At 47.3% G+C, this 11750-nt stretch overlaps 1 protein-coding gene across 1 annotated transcript; it reads right to left on the bottom strand.

Annotated features, from left to right (window-relative positions):
• Positions 1 to 667: 667 nt before the first annotated feature.
• On the bottom strand, positions 668 to 9421 carry TEKTL1 (tektin like 1). The gene is made up of 7 exons (XM_025864830.2): positions 8772 to 9421; positions 7273 to 7377; positions 2640 to 2838; positions 2092 to 2258; positions 1863 to 1958; positions 1660 to 1773; positions 668 to 1064 (listed from the first exon to the last, which is right to left on the bottom strand). The coding sequence occupies exons 1-7, from the start codon at positions 9339 to 9341 to the stop codon at positions 819 to 821; spliced, it is 1497 nt and encodes a 498-aa protein (XP_025720615.2). The 5' UTR covers positions 9342 to 9421; the 3' UTR covers positions 668 to 818.
• Between the last annotated feature and the right edge of the window lie 2329 nt (positions 9422 to 11750).

Below are 11750 nucleotides of genomic sequence, written 5' to 3' on the forward strand. Positions count from 1 at the left end.
AGAGAGGAGAGTAGGGACATTTATTTCCCCAGCATCCACATGGCAGCACTGCAAGGCTGGCTGCTTTTGATTACCTTGTTCTTTCAGATTTAGGAGTGGCAAGTGTGGCTCTCCACAATTACCAGCACCTTGGTACTGTGCTATCCATTGAGGTTTTTTTCTACCTTGCCTACACCTTTGCAAATACAGTTGATTCTCATTATTTGTGGTAGTTATGTTCTATAACGTGTGTGTGTGTGTGTGTGTGTGTGTGTGTGTGTAATGTTAATAACGGCAGCCAGTGGGCTGGGAACCTGCATTCATCTAAAAGGGGAGGAGTGAGGGGAGCTTCAAGTTATGCTCCCAGTGCAGGCTTTAGATGCAGGGATTAAAATTTTAGCTCTTCTGCTTACTAGCTGTGTAACATTGGGCAGTCACCATTCTACACCATTACACAGTATCCTTATGACAAGCCTTTGAAGTGGGTGCTGTAATACTTTTCCATTTTACAGGTGAAGACACTGCGACCAGAGAGGGACAGTGACTTACCCAAGGCTACACTGTTGAAACTGGGGAGCTGGGATTTGAACCCCAGAAATCTGGAGCCCAGGTCCAGCCTGTTAACTCCCAGGATACACTGCCCATAACGTATTGTAGGGTAAATGATTGATATACAGTAGGTGCTTAATAAGTGGTAAGTATTGTCATTTTTAATTATAGTTCTAGAGGATGCTTCGAGGGAGGGTAGGTCAGGCGAGGGGGAGAGCCATTGAGCTGTAAGTCTCTGCTCAGCATGTCCAGCCAGAACTGGGCCGGAAGACTGGGGCAAGGGGCGAGTGTCACTTGGTGGCAGCATCCGACTCGACGCGCGACGTGCGCGGGTCCCAGTCTTTGACCAGGCGCTGCGCCTGCTCGTAGCACATGTGCGGGTGCCGCTGGCGAAGGCGCAGGCGCACTACATTGTAGTCCACTTCATACCCGATCTTCTTGCAGTTGAGGCTCGCGGTGAGGTTCTTGTGCGTGGCGAGCAGCTCCTTCAGGTTTTTTCCCACGTGCGAGATGTGGCGCTGCAGCTTGTCAGTGCCCTGGGGAGGGGGCGGGACCGTGCTGCGGGCCGGGCGAGCCGGAGCAAGGGCCGCGGGGCACTGTCCGGGGTGGCCTAACACGCCTGGGCCAGGTGTGTGTGTGTGTGAAAAGAGCATACCTTTAAGAAGGGACGGACCTCAGAAGGGGAGGGGCACACCTGGGCCACGTGTGCTTGCGGAAGGTCCCAGCCTGGGATGGAACACAGGAGGGAGCACAGGAGGAGAGGCGGGACTCGCAGAGATTGGGCGCAACACGCGCTTGAAAGAGAAGCTGCGACAAGACGGAACTGGGCGTGGGGCGCGGTACGCACCTGGAGAGTGAGGGATGGGGCGGACCTGGGATGTGGGAGAGCATCTGGGCGAGGAGTGCATGAAAGAGCTAGGTTGAAAGAGGGCCGTATCATGAGGGGGTGAGGAGGGTAGAAGTTGAGGGGACTTTTTTGAGACAGGTGTGGGTACCGGAGGGCCTCCTTCTGGACGGGAGTTGAAGGACTGGCAGACCTGGGTCAGGTGTACTTGAGGAAGCGGTGTTACCGGGGTGGGGCTGCGACTAGAGAGGGCGGGAAGGTGTGGAAGGGGCCACCGAGGGGCATACCTGGGCGAGGCTGGAGGCTTCGGGGAGTTGGGTGCCCACGTGTCTCTGATACACTCGAACCAGAGGTCTATCCAGTTTCTCTCGAGTCTCCAGGTGACGTTTTGACAGAGGACCCTGGTGGAGTGCGGTGTGCTGAGCAGTGAGGCCCAGGCTAGGCGAACAACCCCGGCCCCACCCCCTCACACTCTTGCGCCACAGCATACCTTGATGAGGCCACGAGTGATGTACATTTCCTGGTTGAATTTCGTGCACCGATGGATAGTTCCCCTCATTAGTCCTAAGGTCATATTCATTCTTTCCTGGGTGGGTGGGAGCACAGAGGGATCACACTGACTTCCGGGCTCCTCTGCTCCCGCGTCCCCATCTCCGTAGTCAGCTCTAGTCCACCCGAGCCTCCTGCCACCAACTAGGAGTCACGCCTGCCGCGCCCACCTTCAGCTCCAAGGTCTCACGCATCTTCTGCGCCAGCGAGGCGCACACGCGATCGCTTATCTCTTGTTGTTGCTCCTGGACGTCCTCCTCGTTCTTTGTCATTTCTAGCAAGGTGTCCTTGGACTCCATCAACAGTCGCTTGGCTTCGTACAGCGCCGTGGCGCACTCTGCGGGCGGGGTGGGGTCACCCGTGGAGACCGATCCTGGCTGTCTGAGTCTCCCTCTCTATTCTCAGGTTGTGTTGGCCCCTGGGCGAGGGGGTTTACTGAAGGACTTGGAGCAAGTCCAGGGGTGAGGCTGTTGGTGGAGTTGGTATAAGTAGTGTCCCGGATTGACAGAAGGAGTGCTTGCCCACAGGAGTGTGGGAAGCAGGAGTGTGCAAGGGCAAGAGCTAATTAAGAACGTGGCTTCAGTGGAGATGGGCTCTCAGCCCTCTCACTTGGTCTGGGGGGGAGGAATTCCCCAGGGAAGGCAGTGGCTGAGAAGTGGAGGCCGAGTGGGCACCCAAGGGTACCTACAATAGTGGGCTCCTTTCTGTGGGGGCTTACCTGGGGTATAAGTGCCCACAGGGTCTGGGGGAGGCGTTTTCTGGCCCTGAGTGCGCAGGGAAGGGACGCGGGAGAGGTTCACCCAGGAGTGGCGGCCAGCCTGCTCCAGAACCTTATCCAGTGGCTGGTTCATTAAGTCCACAGCTTGGAGCCTCTCCTTACAGCAGAAGGCTAGAGTGTCGTGGCAGGACGCCAGGACCTGGGGGCAAGGAAGCAGAGAGGGGCAGAGAAAAAGGCAGAGTGTGAGTGGGGAGATTGAGAGAGGTGGCTGGAAGCGATTTCTCTGCTGGGGGCTGCAAAACTTTTCCACCTCCAAACTGACCCTGTCCAGTTCTGGGTCCTGGCAGAAAGAATTGATTTCTAGGTGGAAGCTCAGACACTTCCCACACCCCTCCCCCTGTCCAGAAGCCTTCAATGATCCCTGGGTGGAGAGGGGAGGAGCAGAAGGGGCTGGTGGTAGCTTCCTTGTTCTGGGTGTCATTTTCCTTTGCATTCTGTGCCTGGCTTTGCTCTGGCACTGCAAGAAAACCCCCACCTCCCTTCAATTGTCCCACCTGTAAAGAGGAGAGGTGTAGGCTGAACTTACACCAATACTCTTCCTGTACCAGCCCTTTGCTCCTCAGCTGCATTCAGGACTGATCGCCTCCCCTAGCCTCAGGGTCTCTCCTCCTCTGCTCTTATTAGTATCAGGAGCCCTCTGTTGTCCTCAGAGTATCTCCCCCACCAACATCTATCTCATCTGAACTCCTACTCCCATCCAAACCCTACTTCCACCATTATAAAATGAAGCATATTGCATTTCTTTGATACTTGCAGTTATTTGAGTTATATTAAAACAAGTCTTTGTATATATATCCATATAAATCCATATATATATCCATATATTAAAACAAGTCTTTTGTGTGTGTATATATATCCATATATAAATGTATATATATTTATTATGTATTTATATATGGATATATATTATTATATATTTATATATTGTATATATTGTGTATTTACTTTTATGTATTTATATATTTATAATATATTATGTATTTATATATAATATATATATTTATGTATTTACATATATAAATATATATTATGTATTATACATATCTATGTATTACAAATACATAATATATAAATACATAATATATATGGACAATGTATAAATATATATATATCCATATACAAATACCACCCTCATCAAAATATAGGATATTTCCATCACCCCAAAAATATCCCTGGTGCCCCTTCTCTCCTCCCTACTAAGCTGCCTTGCAGATTAGTTTTGCCTGTACTTTAAGGTGTCCATAAACTGCGGCCTATGGACTGGCTGCCTCTTTTTGTAACTAAAGCTTTACTGGAATACCGCCATGCTCATTCATGTGCATATTGTCTCTGACTCTTTTGTGCTACACTGGCCTAATTGAGCAATTATAACAGAGACTGCATCTTGCACAAGGCCTAAAATATTTACTACCTGACTCTTCAAGAAAATGCTTTTGAAATCTAGAACGTCATATAAATGGAATCACACAGTGTGTATCCTATGTCTAGCATCTTTTGCTGAATATAATCTCTTTGAGATTCATCCATTTGAGTAAAAGTAGATTTTAAAAAGTCATTCATTCATTCATTCATTCACTCATTCAAATATTCATTAAGCCCCTCCTGTGTGCTGGGCAATGTACCAGGGAGTGGGGAATGCAGTGGGGAAAACTGATCCAGTTCCTGCCCAAAAGAAGTGATGGGGTCAATATGTGCAGAAAAGATGGGCTAGTGAGAGGATCAGAGAAATGGAGAATATCTGGAGGGGAGCATGGGATCCAGAGAGGTTATTTTTGGTGATAAAATAGACATAACAAAATTTGCCATTTTAACAATTTTAAGTGTAGAGTTCAGGGACATTAATGTTGTGCGCAACCACCACCACTATCCATTTCCAGAACTTTTTCATCATCCCAAACAGATCTGTACCCATTAGAGAATAATTCTCCATTTGTTCACTGGTGAGAATAATCCAATAATGATGGAAATATTGGTGATGCAGGAGAATGGGGAGAAGGTGGGTGCAGAGGTAGATGGAATTATGATATTGGCAGGGAATAATGAGAGAGGTTCCCTTTAGTGGCTTCCATGCATTGGGGTCATTCACTGAGAATGAGGAAAGCAGAGAGCTGGAGAGGTTTGAAGGAAGAGAAAGTATGAAATAACTTACCCAGTGGGACAACAAGCCTTCTAGAGACACATGGTAAGATCCTTGGGAAAGTTCTGAGTGCCAATTTGCATTCATGATCTCAAGTTGAAACACGTCTGTTTGGTTGTAAACATTTTTCTCCAGTGGCCATTCTCAGTTTCCATCTATGTCTGTTTTTTCCCCATTCCTCCATTCCCCTTTCTCTCTTGCAAGCCCTTCCGTACTGGGGCCACCCTCAGGGTCTTCTCCCTTGTCAGTTTCAGGCTTTCCTGAAGGATTTTTCAGGACTCACCAGATTTAAAGGAATATGACCGTGGCCTGGGGGTTTGGTGGGATGAGCACAAGGAAGGTTCAGAACCACGGACAGTGGTGCACCAGCTCCTAAATTTCCTCCTCCATCCTCACCCACTGCCCTGATCTGTCTCTTATTTGAATGTTCTTATTATGTGAAGTCTGTGAGGGCAAGGCCAGCTCTGTCCTCTTCACTACTTTGTCCCTAATGCCAAGCATGGTGCCCAGACACCAGGGTACTGGATTAATATTTGTCAAATAGATGAGTCAAAGGCACACACAGGTTGCCAGCTAACTTTAACCAGTTCCAAAGGCTCCATCAACTCTGGCCGCACTCTCATCTCTGTTAGCGCCCTCATAAAGAAATTCTTGTTGTAAGAGCGAAGGATGTAGTGACAGACCATCTCTGGCTGGAGCTGACAACAGTTGAGCACATATCACAGTGTAAAGAGCTAGGCTCAAGACCTGATCTGAATCATAAGGTAGTTCTGGCACTTCCTGGTATATATCCAAAGAAAATCAGGGTCTCAAAGAGATATCTGCACTCCATGTTCATTTCAGCATTATCCACAAGAGCCAAGACATGGAAACAATATAAGTGCCTTTTGACAGGTGAGTGGATAAAGAAAATGTGATATATATGCCATTATAATATTAATGTATTAATAATCAAAACACTGATATCTTAATATATTATAAAATAGTTATATATAATAAATAATATATTATTATAATATGTACTATTTTATACAATATATTGTATATTTATATATAATATCATATATAGAAATTATTTTATATATTTTATATCATAGAAACCATATAAATTTATAATAATAAATTATATAATTATAATATAAAATATAATATATAAAATATAATTATATTATATTTATATAAAAAATATATTATATGAGATATAATATATAAAATATAATTCTAATTAATATGTATTAAAAAGATACTTAATATATAACATACATTATATATTATACATGTTATGTATTATATTGCAGTATATAATATATATTAGTATATATAGAATACATTATATAGTACATATGTTATAATATACAGTATAAAGCATATAATATATTGTTATAGAATATATTAGTATATAATACGACATATGACTTTATAAATTATATAATAATAGATAATTAATATATGTGTTATAATATTAATTATTATGTAATTATATATTATGTATTATATTAATAATATAGAATAAGAATATATGATATATAATATATAATGTAAAACATATACAATAAAATACATACAATGGAATATTGTTCAGCCTTAAAAAAGGACATCTTGCCATTTGTGACAACAAAGATGAGCCTGGAGATTCATTATTATGCTAAGTGAAATAAGCCAGACGCAGAAAGATCTCACTTATATTTGGAACCTAAAATAGTCAAATCCAGAGCGCCAGAGTGTAGAATGGTGGTTGCCAGGGCCTGGGGCGGGGCAGGGAGAAATGGTGAGATGTTGGTCAAGGGGCACAAAGTTTTAGTTGTGCAACGATGATTAAGTTCTGGAGATCTAATGTAGAACGAAGTGACTGTAGATAACAGCACCATATTTTATAACTGAAATTTGCTAAGAGTTTGGATCTTAAGTGTTCTCACCACACACACATAAAGGTAACTATGTGATGTGATGGATATCTCAATTACTTCTTTATGGTGATTATTTCACAATGTATACATATATCAAATCATCAAGTTGTGTTAAATATATACAATTTTAAATGGTCAATTATACCTCAGTAAAGATGGAAAACAAAAAGACGCCTGAGCTGAAGCCACAGCCCTGCCATTGACTAGCCCTGTGCCTCTCTGTCTCAGTTTCCCCATCTCTAATGAGGGGATCATAGTTTCTGTTTCACAGGAGAGTTTTAAGAAGTGAACTCAGTGACTGCACAGGGCTTGGCACAGAAGGGGTGTTCGTTGTTATTTTGGGGCCCAACTCCATCTCCCAGAGCCTCAGTTTTCCCATTGCATAAAGTGGAAATACAGTGAGTGTCAGGGCAGGACGGACAGGGGTGTGGGTTGAGGGTTTGCTGTGGCTACAGTCCCCAAGGTTAGAGCAGTTCACCCATTCGGATCCACCTCCGCCCCTCCCAACTTGGCCCTAGGTATTCTCAACCTTGAGCAGGGCCTCTGATTTTTCCATATCTTTTTCCATCTTCCTCTTCATGCTCTTTAGCTCCTCCTTCTCCCAGGTAAGCATACTGTCAGCTTTGTCAGGGACCTAGAAAACAAGGAGAGAATCTCTCACACTTTCCAGAGGGGGCTGGAGGGAGACTTCTCCTTCCAGCGTAGTAGAGGGCTTGTTAACGTCATAAACTTTGGGTTTGGAGAATGGAGTTGGGGGTGCTCTCATCCTTTGGGGACCTCACTCTGAGGGGGCTCTCACTGGGGGGGAGGTCCTTTCCTTTAGAGAGTAGGGTTGGGGGCTTCTCCGCTTTATAGGTAGGAGTCCAGTGAGATGGGATGAAGGTGATTTAACTCGGGGGAAGGTTATTCTCATTCTCTGGGGCTGGGGGTCCCCCTTCCTTGGTGAGGGTCTTATCCTCCCTCCCTGGCCAGAAGTACAGGGGACTCATCATAGGGATGAGGAGGGGTTGCCTTTTTGGGTTCCTACTATCTGCATTTGGGGGCTGGGAGTAGGAATCCCACCTGGTGTGTGGGGGTTTCATTTCTCCTTAGAGAGGCTAAAATGTTCCCCACTTTTGGGGTGATGGTTTGCAGTTTCACTTTAGGGGGAGGATTTCACCAGGGCTGAGACTAGGGGTCTCACTCTTTTCTCTGGTGGGGACTTAGTTCTCAAGTGCAGGGGCTTGGAGTCTGAGGGTCTCAACTCGTAGGTAGGACCCGTTCTTTTCTGCCCCGGTTGAGGCCTGGGGAGGGGTTCTAACTTTCTGGGGCTGTAGGGGAGGACTTGGGGTTTAAAAAAAACATTTTGAGGAGGGGTGCCGGGGTGGCTCAGTAGGTTAAGTGCGGACTCTTGATTTCAGCTCAGGTCATGATCTCAAGGTCCTGAGATTGAGCCCCACATTGGGCTCCGTGCTCTGTGCCGGGTCTGTTTGTCCCTCTCTGTCCCCCTGCTTGCTCTCTCTCTCTCTCAAATAAAATCTTAAAAAAAAAAAAAAAACCACACAAACATTTTGAGGAGGGTTTCATGGGTTGGAACCAGGACATCACCCACTCTCGTCAGCGGGGGGCTTTGGGTGTGTTTTCACTGGGATTGGGGCATTGAGGGTCTTAGGGAGGGTCTCACTTTCTGGGCCTGGGGGCTGGGTGGGTGATTTCATACCTGGGCTGAGGGCTGTGGTTGCCCTTTGGGAAGAATTTCATCTAGTCTGATTCAGAGTCCCACTTTCTCTCCTTGGTTGGGGGACTGGAATAGACACTCTCTTTGGGGCAAGGGGGCAGAGGATCTCATCCCCTCGGGAGGGTCTCACCCTCTGGGCTCGGAGTCGAGGCACCTCCTCTTGGGAGCGTCCTCATCTTGTGCCCTCACTCGATGGGAGCTGGGGCGTGGGGTGGAGGTGGGTGTTCTCTCTATGGGGAGGGGTTTTTCCCAGGCCGAGCATCCGGGAGCTGAGGCCTCGGTCTCTGGGAGGGCAGGGAGGATGGTCCCACCTTCTCAGCCTTGGGCCGGTAGCCCCGAAGCTTGCCGCTCTGCTGGTTAATGAGCAGGCCTTTGCGCACTTCGCTGAGCCTGCGGTCCGTAGCCTCCCGCTGGCGAAGCAGCAGCCGCAGCTGTCCATTGATCTGGTGCTGCGCGCGGCACAAGCGGGCGGCGGTGAGGCGCGCTCCGCGCGCGTGCGCGTGCACCACCTCTGCAGTCTGCAGGGCCCACGCATCGCGGTGCATGGGCAGCGGCAGGCGGGCGTGCCAGGCGGGGGGCTTCATCTTGCCCTTCCACAGCGTGACGCCCTCGCCCGGCGGCGGCTTCTCCAAGGTGCCACCGCCCTTGAGCATCTCCACGCGGAAACGCCAGGGCAGAATGTAGGCGGCGCGGCAGAGATGGCGCGCCACGTGCGGATCCCTCACGCTGTCCTTGGGTTGCCACATGGTCACTGCCTCCTGCCCGCAGCGGTCGGTCAGGTGGTGCGCCTTCTGCGTGATGGCCTTGGCTGCCTCGCGCCATGCTGGAGCCCCTATGCGGGTGTCCTGGCTACGCTCAGCTGCGGGTATCACCACGGGCATTGCCCCTGCTTGCTATCTCGGCCTGGCCCGGGGCCTCCACGGGGAGGAGCAGGGACTCCCAAAGACGCGCCAACTCCTCCCTGGCCTAAACAGTGAGTGAAATATCACCATGACAACGGTGGCAACAGCGCAGAAGAAGTTCCATGGGTGGGGGAGGGGAAAGGCTACAGAGAGGCGTGAACGGGGTCTTTGCTTTGGAACTTGGCCACGGTGGCTTGGAATCTTGGCTCCTTGAGGAAGCCGACCTCATTTAGCACATCTCTTTCTGTTGCTTCTTACCCCCAGCCACCCAGGCCTTCTTCCAGCTCTTGGACCACACTAAGCTTTTTCCCACCTCAGAGCCTCGCATTCATCGTTCCTTTTGGGTGGCATACTCCTTTCCAGGTCCTTTCCATGGCTGGCTCTTCTCCAATCTTCAGAACCCAACTTAAATATCACTATGTCAAAAGGCTCTTTCGTTAGTACTATCTCTAAGCCCAACTCTTCTTTCCCATCACTCAGGATTTGTTTGTGCAAACCACAGAAACAGAAAAGATGGCCTCACAGTGAGAATCACAGCCAAAAAATAAAGACAAGCAATGGCTCTTGAGAACATCATGGCTACTATTGTACAACTCTCAGCTGTGTTGTCTGTCTTGGAGGCTGCCACTGCAGCCACCCACAGAGCCGCTCTCTGTGGCACCTGCTTCTTTGCCTTTCTGGTCTAAGCTGGCTGCATCTAACTGGTTGAACCTGTGTCACATGGCCAAGCCCTAGCTGCAAGGGAAGCTGGGAAAGTGAGTCATGTCTCAACTTCCTGTTTCTATGGCAGGAAGGAGAACTTTATTTCCTACTGAGACTCATCTGATGTGGATTTTTTTCAACATAGGAATGAGGTTAGAGTCTGAGGAAGAATAAAGAGAGGACTGCTCTCCATCCCTCTCCCATAAGTCTCCATCACATCACCTTATTTGTTTCTTTCTAGCAGTGGCATTTTTACTTGAGCATTTGGTAGGCACCTCAAACTCAACAGGTACCAATCCAAACTTTTGATTAATCTCCCTGATCTTTTCCTCCACTAGTATTGCTTGACTTGATAGTTGGCCCACCATCCACCCCAGTTGCTTATGTTAAAAAGCTTCCTTAATTTTTCATGTCTGCAGCCAACGCATTAACAAGATCTGCCAGCCCTACTTTTAAAATTTATCCCCAATATGATCATCCTTTTCTCCATTACTACCACCAACATTATTTTTTTCAAAGATTTTATTTATTTGAGAGACAGAGAGAGAGAGAGAGAGAGAGAGAGTGTGAGCATGGAGAGGGAGAGAAAGAAGCTCAAGCAGACTCTGCGCTGAGTGTGGAGCCAGACCTGTGGGCTTGAACTCACAACACTGAGATCATGACCTGAGCTGAAATCAAGAGTCAGACACTCAACCAGCTGAGCCACCCAGGTGTCCCAACAACCAACATTCTTATTCTTGCTCCCATCATCATGTCTCATTTACATGGTCTCTCTGCCTATATCTGCCCCCTCGCCTCCTCCAATTCATTCTCCACACCACAGCCAGCACTATGCTTTAAACTAGAGCACATCTTTCTCTTACCTAAAACACTTCAGTGAATTCCACTGTACTTAGAACAAAATCCAAACTCTTTACTCACAAGTCTCTGCATGATCTGGCTTTTCTCACTACCCTGAACTAACTCATCTTCTACCTCCCACCCCCAGGCCCACTCACTGTGCTCCAGCTTCCCTGGGTATCTTTGAATTCCTCTAACACATCATGCTAGTTCCTACCCCAGGACCTTTGCATTTGCTATTATCTTGTGTTCAGATCTCTTTCCGTTAAGATTTTCGCCTGGCTGGATTCTTGGTGTCCCTCAAGGAGGTCTCACCTCTTAGACAGGTATTCCTTGACTACTTACTCAAAAGTAGCTCTTTTAGTGTTACAGTTCCTTCATGTAGTGTCTTCACAGCACTCATTACTACCTGGAAGTCTCTTATCCATTGGTTTCCTTTTAATTTTTGATCTCCCCTTCCACCTCTCCTAGAAGGAAACTTGCTCTCAAGTGCCTAGCACAGCTCATGGCATATAGTAGCTTCTCAGTACACATGTGATGAAGGAATGGATGGTAATCACACGCTGTGATCATTTTATTTGTTTCCTTTCTTCTTTTAAGGATTTATTTGTTTATTTGAGAGAGAGAGAGCACAAGTCGGGGGAGGGACAGAGAGAATCCTCAAGCAGATTCCCTGCTGAGCATGGAGCTGGACGTGGGGCTGGATCCCAGGACCCTGAGATCATGGCCTGAGCCAAAACCAAGAGTCAGAAGCTTAACCACCTGAGCCCCAGGTGCTGCTCCGTTTTCTTTTTCTTTCTTTCTTTCTTTCTTTCTTTCTTTCTTTCTTTCTTTCTTTCTTTCTTT

The sequence above is a fragment of the Callorhinus ursinus genome, unplaced genomic scaffold, assembly GCF_003265705.2.
Source record: "Callorhinus ursinus isolate GAN/ISIS: 27379988/994484 unplaced genomic scaffold, GSC_fseal_2.0 scaffold131, whole genome shotgun sequence".
In the NCBI taxonomy this organism is placed as follows: domain Eukaryota; kingdom Metazoa; phylum Chordata; class Mammalia; order Carnivora; family Otariidae; genus Callorhinus; species Callorhinus ursinus.

What these genes read in the sequence shown, in the direction of transcription:
- TEKTL1 (XM_025864830.2), bottom strand. Translation starts at nt 9,341, where the DNA reads ATGCCCGTGGTGATACCCGCAGCTGAGCGTAGCCAGGACACCCGCATA. An exon ending in AATCAGAGGCCCTGCTCAAG is followed by an intron (nt 2,839 to 7,272) that starts GTTGAGAATACC and finishes CCTTGCCCCCAG; the next exon opens with GTCCTGGCGTCCTGCCACGA. An exon ending in AAGCCTCCAGCCTCGCCCAG is followed by an intron (nt 1,065 to 1,659) that starts GTATGCCCCTCG and finishes CCCCCTCCCCAG; the next exon opens with GGCACTGACAAGCTGCAGCG.